The sequence below is a fragment of the Somniosus microcephalus genome, chromosome 13, assembly GCF_052327205.1.
Source record: "Somniosus microcephalus isolate GS21.2 chromosome 13, FLI_Smic_1.0, whole genome shotgun sequence".
Lineage (NCBI taxonomy): Eukaryota > Metazoa > Chordata > Chondrichthyes > Squaliformes > Somniosidae > Somniosus > Somniosus microcephalus.
In genome coordinates, this window is record NC_140999.1 from 166307010 (window position 1) to 166325797 (window position 18788).

Consider the following 18788-nt stretch of genomic DNA (forward strand, 5'->3'; position numbering starts at 1 on the left):
ATTGACCTTGTTAAGCCCGCCCTGCGGGCTTGCCGGCCATTTAACAGGAAGCAGGTCTGATGACGTCATTTGATGACGTGTCATCTGCCGGTTTCCTTAAAGGGACCACGCACAGTTTTATTTTGACTGTTGATTTCTCAGTGTTTGACAGCATTGAGGTGCTGAAAACACTGACAAGCACTGCACAAAGGTGACCTCTTGCACCTAGGCTCTCCAATGACTCCCTCCATATGTTGGAATAGATGGCAGCTGTAGGTGAGGTGACAGAAGCGATCTGTCACTGGTGAGAGAGGTTCTCCCAATGAGGTGGCACATGACATATAGTTGGATTTAAAAAATTGTAAGCTACAGAAATCTGTAAATGTTTTAAAAATGTAGTACCCAACATTTTCTTTGCTCTGAAACTCACCATGTGCAACATTGGATCCTTCACACCACTTCTGCAGCTGTAATCATTCCACAAACATTACACCAGACTCACAACACGCCACACTTACCTGGCGCGATGTCCAGACGTCGGGAAACCTGAACCAGAAGCGGGAAAATCCAAAATCAGGCTGAAAACTACTGACAAGTACCTTTTAATAGGCAGGTAATTGCCTTTAATCCGCTTCCCCCCGCTAGGTGTCAGGTCCATTAGCAAATCGGGCACCCGACACTTGGGAAAACTGTTTGGAGGTGGGTTGACGGCAGATTTGGAACCCGCCGTCAATCAAATCAAATGTAACCGTTAACCCTCCTCCAAACCCTCCCTCTGAGCGCCGGCAAAATCGTGGCCATAGAGTCATAATGGCACAGAAGGAGGCCATTCGGCCCATCGAGTCCATGTCAGCTCTCAGTAGAGCAATCCAATCAGTCCCATTCCTCCTCTCTATCCCCGTAGCCCTGCAAATTTATTTCCCTCAAGTGCTTATCCTTGAAAACATTGAGTGTCTCCACTTCCACCACTTCTGTCGGCAGCGAGTTCCAGGTCCTCACCACTCGCTGCATAAAAAAGTTTTTCCTCGCATCCCCCTGTATCTCTTGCCCAAAACCTTAAATCCGTATCCCCTAGTCCTTGTACCATCAACTAGTGGGAACAGCCTTTCCCCATCTAGCCTATCCAAACCTATCAAAATCTTGTACACCTCTATCAAATCACCCCTCAACCTCTGCTCTAATGAAAACAAATCTAGCTTCTCCAACTTGTCCTTGTAGCTAAGATCCCCGGAACCACTCTGGTAAATCTCCTCTGCACCCTCTCAAGGTCCTTCACATCCTTCCTAAGTGTGGTGACCAGAACTGGACGCAATACTCCAGTTGTGGCCTAACCTGCGCTTTATAAAGGTTCAGCATAACCTCTCTACTTTTGTACTCAATACCTCTATTTATGAAGCCCAAGATCCCATATGCTTTGCTAACCACTCTCTCAGTAAGTCCCGCCACCGTTAGGGACCTATGCACATTAACTCCCAGGTCCCTCTGTCCCTACACACTCTTTAAAACTGTGTCATTCAGTGTATATTGCCTCTCCCTGTTCCTTCTGCCAAAATGCATCACCTCACACTTCTCTGTATTAAATTCCATCTGGCACTTGTCTGCCCATTCTGCTAGCTATGTCCTGTTGCAGTCGATTGGTATCATCCTCACTGTTTATCACACCCCCAAGTTTGGAGTCATTGGCAAATTTAGAAATTCTACTCTGTATTCCAATATCCAGGTCATTTTTTACATATATATCAAAAAAAGCAGTGGCCCCAGCACTGACCCTTGGGGAACACCACTGTCTACCATCCTCCAGTCTGAAAAACAGTCATTTACCACAACTCGCTGTTTTCTGTCCTTAAACCAATTCCTTACCCAAGCTGTCACTGACCCACCTATTCCATGAGCCCCAATTTTGTTAACCAGCCTTCTATGTGGTACATTGTCAAACACCTTCCGAAAATCCACGTAGACAACATCCATTGCATTTCCTTGATCAGTCCTTCCTGTTACTTCATTAAAAAATTCAATTAGATTAGTCAAACACAATCTGCCTTTTATAAATCCATGTTGGCTCTCCTTAATTAGCTTGAACTTGTCCAAGTGCCCGTTAATTTTTTTCTTGATTATTGTTTCTAAAACTTTACCCACCACTGATGTTAAACTGACCGGCCTGTAGTTACTAGAATTGCCCTTACACCCTTTCTTGAACAATGGTGTCACATTTGCCACTTTCCAACCCTCGGGCATCTCCCCCGCATCTAGAGAAGATTGGAAAATTATGGCAAGCCCTTCTGCTATCTCTTCCCTCAATTCCCTTCGCAACCTGGGATGCAAGCCATCTGGACCAGGCGACTTATCCACTCTAAGCATACCCAGCCTTTCTAGTACATCCTGTCTATCAATTTTCACCCCTTCCATTGCTTCTACCTTTTCCACTTCTACCGATATTTTGTCAGCATCCACCTCCTTAGTAAACACCGATACAAAGTACTCATTGAGTATTCTAGCCTTGCCCTGCGCCTCTAAGCATATATCACCTTCTTTGTCCCAAATAGGCTCCACCCCGCCTCTTACTACCCGCTTACTGTTTACATGTTGGTAGATGATTTTTGGGTTCCCTTTTATGTTACCCGCCATTCTACTCTCATATTCTTTCTTTGCCAATCTTATTTTCATCTTCACTTCCCCTCTCAACTCATTGTATTTGGTCTGGTTCTCCCTTGAAGAAACATAGAAACATAGAAGATAGGAGCAGGAGTAGGCCATTTGGCCCTTCGAGCCTGCTCCGCCATTCAATGCGATCATGGCTGATCATCCAATTTCAGTACCCGGTCCCTGCTTTCTCCCCATACCCCTGGATCCCTTTAGCCTTAAGAAATATATCCAACTCCTTCTTGAATATATTTACTGAATTGGCTTCTACTGCCTTCTGTGGTGGAGAATTCCACAGGTTCACCACTCTCTGGGTGAAGAAATTCCTCCTCATTTCTGTCCTAAATGGCCTACCCCTTATCCTTAGACTGTGACCCCTGGTTCTGGACTCCCCGACCATCAGGAACATCATTCCTGCATCTAGTTTCAATTAGATCCCCTCTCATCTAAACTCCAGCAAGTACAAGCCCAATCGACCCAATCTCTCCTCATACGTCATTCCTGCGATCCCAGGTATCAGCCTGGTGAATCTTCGCTGAACTCCTTCCATGACAAGAACATCCTTCCTCAGATAAGGCGACCAAAACTGAACACAATACTCAAGATGTGGTCTCACCAAGGCCCTGTACAACTGCAGCAAGACATCCTTGTTCCTGTACTCAAACCCGCTCGCTACGAAGGCCAACATACCATTTGCCTTCTTAACCGCCTGCTGCACCTGCATGCTTACCTTCAGCGACTGGTGCACAAGGACACCCAGGTCTCGTTGCACTTCTCCTTCTCCCAATCTATTGCCATTCAGATAATAATCTGCCTTCCTGTTTTTGCCACCAAAGTGGATAACCTCACATTTATCCACATTATATTGCAACTGCCATGCTTTTGCCCAATCACCCAACCTGTCCAAATCATCCTGGGGTTTCTCGGCATCCTCCTCACAGCACACACGCCCACCCAGCTTTGTGTCATCTGCAAATTTAGAGATATTACATGTAGTTCCCTTGTCTAGATCATTAATATATATTGTGAATAGCTGGGGTCCAAGGACCGATCCCTGCGGTACCCCACTAGTCACTACCTGCCACTCGGAAAAAGGCCCGTTTATTCCAACTCTTTGCTTTCTGTCTGCCAACCAGTTCTCTATCCAAGTCAATACCTTGCCCCCAATCCCATGTGCCTTAACTTTACACGCTAATCTCTTATGCGGGACCTTATCAAAAGCCTTCCGAAAGTCCAAATACACCACATCCACTGGTTCTCCCTTATCTATTTTACCAGTTACACCCTCAAAAAATTCCAGTAGATTAGTCAAGCATGATTTACCTTTTGTAAATCCATGTTGACTTTGTCCGATCCCGTCACTGTTTTCCAAGTGCTCTGCTATTACATCTTTTATAATGGACTCTAGCATTTTCCCCACCACCGATGTCAGGCTTACCGGTCTGTAATTCCCTGTTTTCTCTCTACCACCTTTTTTGAATAGTGGGGTAACATTAGCTACCCTCCAATCCATGGGTACTGTTCCAGATTCCATCGCAAGTTGGAAGATGATCAGCAATGCATCTACTATTTCTAGGGCCACTTCCTTAAGTACCCTAGGATGTAGATTATCAGGCCCTGGGGATTTATCCGCCTTCAATCCCGTCAATTTCCCTAACACCATTTCCTTACAAATACTGATTTCTTTCAGTTCCTCCCTTTCATCAGACCCTATGTTCCCCGACATCTTTGGGAGGTTATTTGTGTCCTCCTTTGTGAAGACAGAACCAAAATATGTATTTAATTGTCTGCCATTTCTTTGTTCCCCATTATAAATTCCCCTGATTTTGACTGCAAGGGACCCACGCTTGACTTCACCAATCTTTTTCTCTTCACATATCTATAAAAGCTTTTACAATCAGTTTTTATGTTCCCTGCAAGCTTACTCTCATATTCAATGTTCCCCTTCTTAATTAATCCCTTTGTCCTCCTTTGTTGAATCCTAAACTGCTCCCAATCCTCAGGTTTACTGCTTTTTCTGGCCAATTTATATGCCCTCTCCTTAGATCTTATGCTATCCCTAATTTCCCTTGTTAGCCACGGTTGAGTCACCTTTTTTGTTTTATTTTTATGCCAAACTGGGATGAACAAATTCTGTAGTTCATCCATGCGGTCTTTGAATGTTTGCCATTGCCTATCCACTGTCAACCCTTTGAGTGACATTCCCCAATCAATCCTACCCAACTCGCGCCTGAGACTATCGTAGTTTCCATTATTTAAATTCAGGACCCTAGTCTCTGAGTCAACTACTTCATTCTCCATCTTAATGAAGAATTTGATCATATTATGATCGCTCTGACCCAAGGGGCCTTGTACAACAAGATTGCTAATTAATCCTTTCTCGTTACATAATACCCAGTCTAAGATGGCCTGCTCTCTGGTTGGTTCCTCGACATATTGGTCCAGGAAACCATCCCATAAACACTCCAGGAATTCCTCCTCCACAGTATTGTTACTAATTTGGTTAGCCCAATCTATATGTAGATTAAAGTCACCCATGATGACTGCTGTGCCCTTATTGCCTGCTTCTCTAATTTCCCTTTTAATGCCATCCCCAACCTCCGCATTATTGTTTGGAGGTCTATATACCACTCCCACTAACGTTTTCTGCCCCTTGGTATTTCTCAGTTCTACCCTTACAGATTCCACATCATCAGAGCTAATATCCTTCCTTACAATTGTGTTAATCCCTTCTTTAACCAGCAATGCTACCCCACCTCCCTTTCCTTTTTGTCTATCTTTCCTGAATATTGAATACTCCTGGATGTTGAGTTCCCAGCCTTGGCCATCCTGGAGCCATGTTTCCGTAATCCCAATCAAATCATATTCGTTTACCTCTTATCTGTGCAGCTAATTCATCCACCTTATTACAAATGCTCCTCGCATTAAGACACAAGGCCTTCAGGCTTGTTTTTTTAACGCTCTTAGACTTCATCTGACATTCATTCTACACCCTCTTTTTTTGTTTCATCATCTTCTCTATCTCCCTCATCATCCAAGGAGCCCCTGTTTTGGTTCTCTTATCTTCCCTCTTGTTGGAATGTACCTAGCCTGTACTTGGAGCATCTCCTCCTAAAAGATTACCCATTGTTCCATTACACTTTTTCCTGTCAGCCTTTGGTTCCATTTTACTCTGGTTAAATCCTTTCACATCCCATTGAAGTTAGCCCTATTCCAGTTTAGAAGTTCCACTCTAGATTGTTCCTTGCTCCTCTCCATTGCTAATCTAAATCTTATGATACGATGATCACTTGTACCCAAGTGTTCTCCCACAGACACTTGGCCGACCTGGCCCACCTCATTCCCCAGCACCAGATCCAGCACTGCCTCCTTCCTAGTTGGCCCAAGAACATGCTGGTCAAGGAAATTCTGCTGAACACATTTCAGAAATTCCTTTCCCTTTACCCTAGCATTATCGCAAATGATATTTGGGTAATTAAAGTTCCCCAATATCACCACTCTATAGCTCTTGCATATCTCTGATTTCCCTGCAGATTTGCTCCTCTACCTCCCTCTCACTATTTGGAGGCCTGTAGAATACCCACAGCAGCGTGATCATACCCTTTTTGCTCCTCAACTCTAACCAAATGGATTCTGTCCTTGTCCCCTCAAGAACATCCTCCCTTTCCAACACTACAATGTCTTCCTTAATCAGAACTGCCACCCCACTCCCTTTTTTCCTTCCCTATCTTTTCTGAACACCTTGTACTCTTGAATATTAAGTACCTAGTCCTCACCGTTTTTAAGGCATGTTTCTGTTATTGTCACAACATCATGTTGCCACACGGCTAATTGTGCTTGCAGCTCACCAACCTTATTCACCACACTTTGTGTGTTTACGTACATGCATTCTAAACCCATTTTTGAATTTTTCGTAGTCTTTCTTAGTCTGCTCCTATCTAATATCCGCCTCTAGTACTACTTTCTTTTCTAGTACTATCCAACACACTCACTCTTTTATGCACCTTATTCCTCTTTTCTACTCCTATATGTTGGTGCCCATCACCCTGCCAAGCTAGTTTAAACCCTCCCCAACAGCACCAGCAAACCTCCCCGCGAGAATATTGGTCCCGGCTCTGTTGAGGTGTAACCCGTCCGGCTTGTACAGGTCCCACCTTCCCCAGAAATGGTCCCAATGCCTCAGGAATCTAAAGCCCTCCTTCCTGCACCATCTCTCCAGTCACACATTCATCTATTCTATTCTCCTATTCCTGTACTCACTAGCACGTGGCACTGGGATTTACTACCTTTGAGGTCCTGCTTTTTAATCTCTTTCCTAGCTCCTTATAGTCTGCCTGCAGGACCTCATCCCTCTTTCTGCCTATGTCATTGGTACTGATATGGACAATGGCCTCTGGCTGTTCACCCTCCCCCCTTAGAATGTCCTGCAGCCGCTCAGTGACATCCTTGACCCTGGCACCAGGGAGGCAACATACCAATCTGGAGTCACGTCTGCATCCACAGAAATGCCTATCTGATCCCCTAAACAATGAATCCCCTATCACTGTTGCTCCACATATATAACATAATTCTGACTTATACCTTCAAAGTTTTCTTGCATTGTTACCCACCCAGCAGAAACCAGGCAGGTGGGTAGGTAAAATCCCCAGGTCGCTTACCTGCCCAAAGCCAGCGGGGTCCCTTTTAGCATATACAATGACGACATTGGGACCCAACTACAATTTTTACTAGGAGGTCTGAGTGGGGAAACCGCAGTTAGCTTCCCACCAGGCCAATCCAGCGCAGAACTGGATGGGGGCAGAAGTGGCCGAAAAAGTATAAGTTTCAAGTATTTTTCAAATTTCCTTGTGGGACTAAGAGGAGCAGGCATGTTCTTCCAGGCCACACAAGTAATAGGCCTCTCTTGCGCCTATGACACCACCCCCCTCCACCACCACCCCGATCGTGGGAACGGCCTGGCAGCCGACCACACAGACTCCTGAGTGAGCGGACCTGCGGGAGGAATGGAGTCGGAGATCGGGGATAAAAGCAGCGCGGAGCAGAGGCCTGGCAGTCTGAGTGAGTGGACTACCTGCGAGGGAGACTGTCGGCAAGCGACACAACGATGGAGTGACCTCAGAATTCAAAGGTGTCGCTAGCACAAGGGAGCTGAGAGGTGAGTATTTGTGGTAAGTTTTTTTTGGTTCTGTTTGAGTAAATTTCTGCTAAGTAGATCATAGCCTTTCAAATAGCGGGAACTGCTGATTGGTGGTAGCTCTTGAGTGTTTCTTGTTAAGTTTTACGTTTATTTCTGTTAAATTACCTCCATAGTCTGGTAAACAGTGGCATGGTAGGGCAGCTCAGTCCCATGATTTGCACATCCTGTGCCATGTGGTATCTGTCCTTGGCACCCTCCTCTTCCTCATCTACATGGTGCCCCTTGGCAACATCAGCCGCAGACAAGGGGTCAGCTTCCACATGTTTGTTGATGACACCCAGCTCTCGCTCTCTCGATCCATCCACTGCCTGTGTTGTCAGACTGCTTGTCCAATATCCAGATAGACACAGCTTCTCTGGCACACAGGCCATATTATCAGTCCCTTTATCCATTAATTAAAAGCTATAAATGTACTTTACATTGGTTAAATATGTTTTTGAGCACAGATAATTACAGTTGTCAATTTCAAACCCTACACTGACCCATTAAAGTAGTCATCATTTTGTGTGTGTAATCCTTTGTGAAGTAATAATTTATTGGTGCGTTGCAGGATATCTACCTGGAGACATCGTATATGTATGATGATGATGGCTACCAATCATACTGTACTGTGTGCTGTGGTGGGCGAGAGGTGTTGCTGTGTGGGAATGCAAACTGCTGCAGGTATGGTGGCTGTATGAATGCTGAAGTTGTGGTTTATAAAATATCGGCAGTATCACAATTTGAGGGGTTTTTATACTAGATATTTCCTTAGGTTCAGTAACACTGGCCACTTTGGTAAATAGTTTACATGGCCCCTACAATTTGGAGTGCACCTTTTTTTCTGCCCAGTACCTAGTTAAAATGATAGCACGATCGTAACAAAGACCCCTTTAGCCAGCACAAGGGCTACTGAAATACATCCCATGCAGCCACATAAATTCTCCTCTCTTTACAGAAGGCAGACTTAATAGGCACTCTACCAAGGTGTTACACAGGTTTCCTACCAATAACTGGTTATATTTATATAAAACATATGAATGAATACTATTCAGTTTAATTCAGTGAGAATATCTATTTTCCTACACTCCTTGATATAAGAAAACAATAAATATACAGCTTGCTTTCTTTTTAAACACAGGCCCTAAGACAGATGACCACTTACACCACCTTTGAGGCTAAACTAGGTCAGGCTTTAAAGTACAGGCAGCATTTTTCTGCTGATGGCAAAATCCACATAACCATGGCTGAGACTGTCCCCTATATTTACGGGGAGGCGGGGAGGGCTGTTTTGCGTTTGAGAAACCCGAAAGAACAGGTATCCCTCAGGTCCTGCTGAATTTAACGACAGGACTTGATTAACATTTTTTGTATCCATTTGCTGGCTGCAGCCAGCCAGACTGAGAGGCAGGCAGGCTGGCTGTCTGCCGGGCAGGTAGGCCTTCGGCACCAGGCCACAGCCGAGGAGGGGAGAGGAAGGAGGGAGGGATCGGAAAGGCAGGGGGTGGGAGGGGTAGATTGGAGGGGGGCATGGAGATCGGAGGCTGGAGTGGGGGGGGAGATTGGAAAGACCAGGGGGAGATCAAAAACGCCAGGGGGAAATGGGGGGGCACAGAGGAGGTTGGGTGGGATCGGAATGACCAGGGGTGGGGTGGGGTGCGAGATTGTAAAGGCCAGGTCGGTGGGACACTGTGGCTCGGTTGGAGGGGATGTAGCGGTAGGGGGCGGCGGTTACCCAATCGAGGGAGTGGTTTACAGGTATGTTTGGGGCAGCCAGGGAGAAGCACTCCTGCTTCGGGGGGTGGGTGTCAGAGAGCCGGCGGGGGTGGTGGCCGAAGATTGGGGACCAGAGAATCAGGGGCTTTGTGGGGGAGGTCGGTTGGGGGGCGGGGGGGTGATCGCGGGGGGTTGGCAAGGCAGGGATGCTGGATCCAGCAGGTAAGTGGAAAGGCACTTACCTCCTGGATCCAGCAGTCTTCGCCTTCCTTTAGTTGCCAGGTTCCCCGAGGCCTGGGAAACCCAGCTGCCCAGAATTAAATTTAAAATGGTGCTTCAAAAAGAGGCACGCATCCTCATTGCAATATTTGAAGTGCCAACCTGCCTCCTGGGAGCGGGTTGGTTGCCCGCTCCTTGCTCCCCCCCGCTGCCGCCGTTAAAACCGGAAATGGGCGGGTTGGGGTTGGTATGCAGATTTCTTATACTTCAACCTCCCACCCAACCCAAACCCGCCTGTTTTTAGTGTTTGGCCTGGAGTAGCTGAAGGCCCTTCTCAGAGTCAGTTAGATGACATTTACCCAAAATGGGCTAAACGTACTCTCTCATCTGTGTCTATCTTGACAAAAGCTGGAAGGTTACTGCACAATTCCCTTTCTGCTGGAGTTTTTTTGGTTCATTTTCTAACTTCTAGTGTACACCAGATATTGGATCATTTTACAACAAGATATACTGACAGAGCACACTGTTGCATTCAAAAAGGCTTACTAGGAAGAAGTGAGTGAATGACCCTAACTGCTGTGTGCGTCTTACTGAGATGAAGGGAGACTGGCAGAAATATAGTGCGAAGGAATCTCTTCTGTTAGAGGAAGCAAGTTACTTGTAGGGATCCTGGAGATGTAGAGGGTTTGATACTTTCAGAACATTTGGCTAAGAGCTGATTGTAGTTATCCACGTATCTGCATTCTGATTAATTTGGCTATATACACAGTGGTGCAACAAAGGATATCCTTGCCATGGGGCTCTTTTAGGACATGACTCGTTATCTGCCTTTTTATTTTGTGTATCTTCTCTGTGCTCCTCTAATAATGTTAATAAATGGTTATATTTCTGAAGTTAATAAATCTCCATTGTCATTAATCATTAGCAGAGCAGATGGATTAATGAACTCAGAAGAATAAATATATTGTAAGAAACTTACCCTTTGATATTCTTCCTGGTTCTCCACAACCCAGGATTGTGGTTGAGTTGGCATCCAAGTGCCTCTCTTTGTGTTTACATTTAGTGATGTAAAGGTGTGGCCAGTGCATGATGTCTCTCCCATGATCCAAGCTAAACAAATAATAATTTAAAAACAACTTTACTTTTACATAGCAGTCAGCATTTATTCTGCCTACTAAACCCTTCCTTCCATCTGCCAATTCCAGCCTTCCCACTCTCCACAGAATAAAGGAACCATATTTTGCCCAAACTGTTTCTTATAATTCACACTTTTAAAAAAAAATGACTCGCTGCATGATTTGTTTGCTTTGTGTCAAATGTGTGGGCTTTCTCTGAATTATTTTGTGATTTGCATACCAAATTGCCTCCTTAAACCTCTCCACTTCTCTATCTCTCTCTCTCTCTCTCTCTCCTCCTTTAATTCGCTCCTTAAACTACCTATTTGACTATTGGTCACCTGTCCTAATATTATATGGCTCGGTGTCAAATTTTACTATGTTAAAGACGCTATATAAATGCAAGTTGTTGTAGCTTTACCTTTTCATTCTGCAGCTGTGCATTTTCATCCTGTACATTCAGAGAATTTCTGTCTTTCTGATATATGAAGAACATTCTTAACTCTTTTTTGACCCTGTCATTCAGTATATTTTCTCAGTCCTGCAGGTTCCCACACCCAATTTGGGTAGAATATGTACACAGTAACATCATATGACTCATCCTTTAGTTCATGTTCCCCAGGTGGGGAAGTGACTCACCTTCACTTGCCCAGCCACAACTGGCAATTTATTGTGTGCAGAATCACCTTGCACAACATCAGTTCTTTACTATTCATGTCACTGAAATTCATTTGGTTGGAGACCAATACTCCCGGTTTGCAAATGTTAAACTGACTAGTTTTCTCTGACATGATTGATACAGAGAAGGTTCAGTATAAGAGGATTCTCTGGGCCTACATCACCCTCTGTTAAGTACTTATCATTTCCAGGACTTATTTCAAGAGCTTCCACCTCCTGTAATACATACCTTTGGAGTGCATACAAGTGTGAAATATGTGTATTTTTACTAAAAGAATCCTCAAAAACTCTATAAAAAATAAAAATAATGCCCCAGGTAAACAAAGTCCCCAATAAAAAGTTTATCATCATTTAGGTGTGTGCTAAGAGACCAGAAACTATAGAGTGTCAGCTTAAAAAAAAAGTCACCAAATTACACCCCCACCCTCCCAATCATCTTTTCAGTGGGACTATTTTGAAGTGTATAAAGAGAATCTTTTAATAGAGGTCTCTGACAGGGTCCATTACTTCCCATGGTGTTGAGGGTTTTTCTTTTCCTAGCTCTTCACACCCACATGATCTACTTGTTCAGGAGCATTGAGACGGGCCAGCTTGAGGAAGGATCCATGCTGCCCTTCGGTCAGTGTGCCAGGAGGTGTTCGTGAGCAATTCAGGAAAGGCCCCCAGTCACTGATTGAACTCCAGCTCAAAAATCATCCATTGAGGAAGCTTGAGTTGAATTCAAGTGTCTTCTCTTGGCATTCACTGACAAACAGTTGCACATATCGGGCCATCTCGGGTATAATGATACTAGGGGGGTGAAATTGTGTGCCTTACATACGAACATACGAATTAGGAGCAGGAGTAGGCCCCTCGAGCCTGCTTCGTCATTCAATAAGATCATGGCTGATCTGATTACTCTACTTTCCCACCTACCCCCGATAACCTTTCACCCCTTGCTTATCAAGAATCTATCTACCTCTGCCGTAAAAATATTCAAAGACTCTGCTTCCACCACCCTCTGAGGAAGAGAGTTCCAAAGACTCACGACCCTCTATGAGAAAACATTTCTCCTCATTTCTGTCTTAAATGGGCGACCCCTTATTTTTAAACAGTGACCCCTAGTTCTATTTTCTCCCACAAGAGGAAACATTCTCTCCACATCCACCCTGTCAAGACCCCTCAGGATCTTATATGTTTCAATCAAGTCACCTGTTACTCTTCTAAACTCCAGCGGATATAAGCCTAGCCCGTCCAACCTTTCCTCATAAGACAACCCGCCCATTCCAGGTATTAGCCTAGTAAACCTTCTCTGAACTGCTTCCAACACATTTACATCCTTCCTTAAATAAGGAGACCAATACTGTACACAGTACTCCAGATGTGGTCTCACCAATGCCTTGTATAACTGAAGCATAACCTCCCTACTTTTGTATTCAATTCCGCTCGCAATAAACGATAACATTCTATTAGCTTTCCTAATTACTTGCTGTACCTGTATAATAACCTTTTGCGATTCATGCACTAGGACACCCAGATCCCTCAGTATCTCAGAGCTCCGCAATCTCTCACCATTTAGATAATATGCTTTTTTATTCTTCCTGCCAAAATGGACAATTTCACATTTTCTCACATTATACTCCATTTGCCAGATCTTTGCCCACTCACTTAACCTATCTATATCCCTTTGTAGCCTCCTTATGTCCTCTTTACAATTTACTTTCCTACCTATCTTTGCGTCATCAGCAAATTTAGCAATCATACCTTCGGTCCCTTCATCGAAGTCATTTATATAAATTGTAAAAAGTTGAGGCCCCAGCACTGATCCCTGTGGCACACCACTCATTACATCTTGCCAACCAGAAAATGACCCATTTATGCCTACTCTCTGTTTCCTGTTAGCTAGCCAATCTTCTATCAATGCCAATATGTTACCCCCTACACCATGAGCTTTTATTTTCCGCAATAACCTTTGATGTGGCACCTTATCAAATGCCTTCTGAAAATCTAAGTACAGTACATCCACCGGTTCCCCTTTATCCACAGCACATGTTACTTCCTCAAAGAACTCCAATAAATTGGTTAAACATGATTTCCCTTTCACAAAACCATGTTGACTCTGCCTGATTACTTTGAACTTTTCTAAGTGCCCTGCTTTAATGTCTTTAATAATAGCTTCTAACATCTTCCCTATGACAGATGTTAAGCTAACTGGCCTGTAGTTTCCTGCTTTCTGTCTCCCTTTTTGAATAAAGGAGTTACATTCGCTATTTTCCAATCTAATGGAACCTTCCCCGAATCTAGAGAATTTTGGAAAATTAAAACCAATGCATCAACTATCTCACTAGCCACTTCTTTCAAGACCCTAGGATGAAGTCCATCAGGACCCGGGGACTTGTCAGCCTGCAGCTCCAACAATTTGCTCAGTACCACTTCCCTGGTGATTATAATTTTCTTGAGTTCCTCCCTCCCTTCCATTTCCTGATTTACAGCTATTTCTGGGATGTTACTTGTATCCTCTATAGTATATGCAAAATACCTGTTCAATTCAACTGCCATCTCCTTATTTTCCATTATTAATTCCCCAGACTCACTTTCTATAGGACTAATGCTCATTTTGTTAACTTTTCTTTTTTAAATATCTATAGAAACTCTTACTACAGGAAACCTTGTGATATCCGGCACTGACGGGACCGGCGTGTTGCCGATCTATCAAAACTGCCGGACATACAAAGTTAATGTTGAAGCATACGGAGGTTTTCATCTCCGTATCTGACAACAAACACTGTTGCTTAGCAACAGCTTCTAAAGAGTCGGCTGCAGCTGCAAGCGTCTGTAGCTGAAGCTGTTGCTATAGCTACAGACCTTGCAGTGGCTGACTGGGGAAAAAAAAAGAACGAGATCTAAAAATACTTACAGAAAACGGCTCCTGATTTTTGCCATTAGATTGAGTATTCCGGACATACAACCTCCGGATAAACCAAAGTTTCCTGTGTCTGTTTTTATATTTCTAGCTAGCTTTCTCTTGAACTCTAATTTTTCTCTCCTTATTAATCTTTTTAGTCATTCTTTGCTGTTTTTTATATTCTGTCCAATCTTCTGACCTGCCACCCACCTTTGCGCAATTATATGCTTTTTCTTTAAGTTTGATACTATCTTTAACTTTTTAAATTAACCACGGATGGTGGGTCCTCCCCTTGGAATTTTTCTTTCTCGTTGGAATGTATATATTCTGTGTATTCTGAATTATTCCCTTAAATGTCTGCCACTGCAACTCTCTTGACCTATCCCTTAACCTAATTTGCCAGTTCACTTTAGCTAGCTCTGCTTTCATGCTCTCATAATTGCCCTTATTTAAGTTTAAAATACTAGTCTTGGACCCACTCTTCTCTCCCTCAAACTGAATGTAAAATTCAATCATATTATGATTGCTGCTACCTAGGGGCGCCTTCACTATGAGGTCATAAATTAATCCTATCTCGTTGCACAATACCAGGTCTGGTATAGCCTGCTCTCTGGTTGGCTCCAGAACGTGCTGTTCTAAAAAAAACTATCCCGAAAACATTCTATGAACTCCTCATCTGGGCTATCTTTGCCCATCTGATTTTTCCAGTCTATATGTAGATTAAAATCCCAGGGGTCGCTAACGGGGAGCGCAAATGGCTTTGCGACTGGGCGCAGCACTAACGTCGACTCCCACCATATTCGGCGGGAGTTTTGCGGCGGCGCTAAGGCGTTGCGCCCCGATCTCCTTCGTCCAGAGATCGTGACGTCATCGCTGTGTACATCGCCCCGGTAGCGCCCCGGACCCAAAATGGACTTCCGCCCCCTGCAGCAGCGCCGGTCGAAAACACCGACAGCTGCAGGAGGCGTGCTTCAGGGGCGATGATTAAAGGTGAGGTGGCCGAGGTAAGTAAAAAAAAACTTAACTTTCTTCCAGTTTTTTTCGCAGGTTCCTGCCCGCGATCGATCAGCCCGGCACTCTGCTTGAGTGCCGGGCTGATCGCGTAGGATCGCAGCTGCCTTGGTTGTCCAGCTAGGTACATTTTATATTGCAGAGCCTGCAGCAATGGACCTTCCCTTTAAGGGAGGGCAGGAGCCTTTGAACGCGGCAACGCTGCACGGCCCAGTGTGCAGCGCTGCTGAAGTTTCTGCCCCGCCTGCTGCCGATTGCGCTGCAAGAAGGAAGTGGAGCACTTGATTTAGTGCTCCACTTCCTTGCTGGAGTGCAAAACCGAATATTTTTTTAAAGTTTAGAAACATTAGTGCCTGGCGCTAATTTTCTCAACTTTTAAAATTTAGCTCCCCAGACGGGGCGATAATGAATTTCTCCCCCCTAGGAGTTTTAAAAACAATTATATGGTCAAGATATCATATGTTAACATCACTCACATGATTCACACTCTATTTGTCTGTAGATGCTTTTGTGTGGACTGCATAGACATCCTAGTGGGTCCAGGTGCTTCTGAAGAGGCCAAGGTGCAAGACCCTTGGAGATGTTACATGTGTCTTCCATACGAAAGCTATGGAGTGCTGAGAAGACGCAGTGACTGGACCATGAAACTACAAGAGTTTTTTGCCAGCGACAATGGTCAGGAATATGTAAGTCGTCCAATTTCTTCAGCTGAGACCAAGGAAAAACTTCTGTGATATTGACAGATGATATTGATTTGTTAGATGTTATAAATATTATCTGTGTAAGCATATTACAAAATGTGTTAACAACTTTGTATATTTCAAAGTAATATTTTATGTGGACTAATTATCCATTTATCACAATAGAAGAAATTCCTGTTGCTGTTGTTATTGTATGAACATTTGTGCTATTTTGACATTTATTTTAAATGGGTTAATGCCTCTGTTAAAGTAACTAAGAAGAATTTGACATGAGTAAGTTTGTAACACCAGTAGTTTTCATTGGGCCTCCTTTAACGGGTAAAAATTATGGGGTTGCACTTACAACAGTAGCTGAGGCACAATTTTGCCTCGAGCTAATCCAGTAGCTAGCCATGTAGCACTGAGAAAGAAGTGGTTTGGACAAATTGTATTAAAACATAAGAATAAAACTTTCCCCCAACAAAGTAGTGTCCTAACACTAGACAAATAAGAGTCTCTTGGAGATGGCTTTATGTATTAGATTTTTTTTAAATGAAGTTTATTTGTAATTACTCTGTAGCATTCACACAACCATAAATGGCTGTTTTCAATTGTATATTTTTTTCAAATTCCAGGATCCGCCTAAAATTTACCCAGCAGTACCTGCTGAGCACAGAAAGCCAATCAAAGTTCTGTCACTCTTTGATGGGATAGCGACAGGTAAAGTTCCCCAAAAATTGCATTGTAATATGCAGAGTAATACCAAGCTTCTGTACTTGTGTGTTTCATTGAATTTTACAATTATCAACTGCAAATTATTTATTACTAAACATATGCTAGGATTTTTCTCAGGGTTCTCCCAATCGGCTGCCATAATTGCAGTAGAGGATTAGTAGAAACCTTGGATAGCTGCATAAATGGAATTTCCACGCAAGTTACAGCAGCCCTGGTGATAGACTCAGTAATGAGGTTGTAGTCATTTTTTTTTCATTAATCTTACAAAGTTAGAATCACAGTCAGCCTCCACACTGACAATTACTCTCACCACAATAGGAACAAAATTGAACAGCACTATCCTTTAAATAGTAAATATCCTAAAAATTAACAGGATCCCCGAAAGTAATTTTAAAGCTGCAGTATAAGCTTAAGGATTCAGCTGATAGCTATAAACCAATTGACTTGTGTTCTACAACATGATCTGGACCCATGATTAGGTCATTGTCATGTAATGAATCTCGAATAGCCGCTATTCCCTACATTAGCTAACTGGTTGAACAGGTGGTGGCTTTTTACATTTCTTTAAAAAGAATCCAGTTGAATTATAGAATGGCACAGAAACTGGACAGTCACCCAATCAAATCTGCACCAGTGTTTTTCTCCACATGAGCAACCTAATCTAATCCAATTCCACTCTCCGTTTCTCTCTATATTCTTTCATATTTCTCTTTTTTTTAATCAACTATCTAATTCCATTTTGAAAGTATTTATGGATTATGCTTCAATGATGGCTTGTGGCAGAGAACACCACATTCTAATGTCCCTCTTTATAAAGATTTTTCTAACCTCCCCTTTAATTATTTTTAGTAATTATTTTAAATGTGTGCCCTCTCATTGCTGACTCAACAACGAATGGAACAATTTATCCTATTTACCCTATCAAAACCTTTCATAATCTTTAAGACTTCTAAAAGGGCAATTCTCAACTTTCTCAAGACTAGGTAAAAAAAAAAGCCCCAACTTCTGAAGTCTCTCTTCATAACTGTAACCCCTCAACCCTGATGACATCTCAGTGGCTCTACACTGCGCCTTTTCCATTGTCTTTTATATCCTTCCAAAGTAGGCTGCCTAAAACTGTACAGCTGTGGTCTAATTAAGTTCTTTTATAAGCTGAACATTACCTCCTTGCTTTTGTAGTTAATGCTTCTAGACACAAAGCTAAATAATCAATTTTCCTTTTTTATGACTTTATCTGCATGCACTGACGCCTTTTAATGAATTGTGTTCCTGCTCACTAAAGTTCCTCTGCTCCTCTACTCTATTTAAAATCTTACTATTTAAGATATATTTCCTTTCCCTGTTCTTATTTCCACTAAAATATATTACTTAACATTTCTCTACATTGAACAGCATTGGATCTGTTTGTGCCTATCCTAATAGCCTATCTCTGTCCTTCGGCAGTCTTTCACAATCCGCTGCAATTTGCTATACTTCCCCAATTTGGAGCCATCAGCAAATTTTGATATAGTTCCCTCAATTCCCAACAGCAGAACATTTATGTTTATTGTAAATAAGAACAGCCCCAACACAGACCCCATGGCTTAGTTTGTTCATCTGATGAGTAGCTGAGCTTTGCAAACCAAGAAGGTTCCAGGTTTGATCCCTAATCTGTGATTTTAGATCAGTGGTTGCTTGGCTGTCGATGTTCCTCAGCTCCTAAATCAGGGAGGGAAAAATCCAACGTTCCTGTTTCTGATCACTATTCAATGATTCCTATTAGAAGTGTACTTATGGGGACATAGGGTGTGGACAGGATCAGGCTTGTCTGTGATCCCAAGATCAAGCTCGTCTGTGATCCCCCCTGTCCCCACCCCCACCCAGAGTTGATGAGTTTACTCACTGTCCAGGCTCACACGTGAAAACAGTCGCTTCAACAAAGCACCAGAAAACCCCCTAGAACCATCACCCAGCAA

The 18788-nt window shown here is 43.3% G+C and overlaps 1 protein-coding gene across 1 annotated transcript in view; it reads left to right on the forward strand.

Moving 5' to 3' along the window:
- The window catches only part of LOC147108756 (DNA (cytosine-5)-methyltransferase 3A-like), a 289893-nt gene that overhangs the window by 199744 nt on the left and 71361 nt on the right, over window positions 1-18788 (forward strand). Inside the window, exons 13-15 of the mRNA XM_086005535.1 lie at window positions 8367-8479; window positions 15921-16104; window positions 16734-16818. Coding sequence (XP_085861661.1) covers window positions 8367-8479; window positions 15921-16104; window positions 16734-16818 — 382 coding nt within the window. The remainder of the gene's footprint in view (window positions 1-8366; window positions 8480-15920; window positions 16105-16733; window positions 16819-18788) is intronic.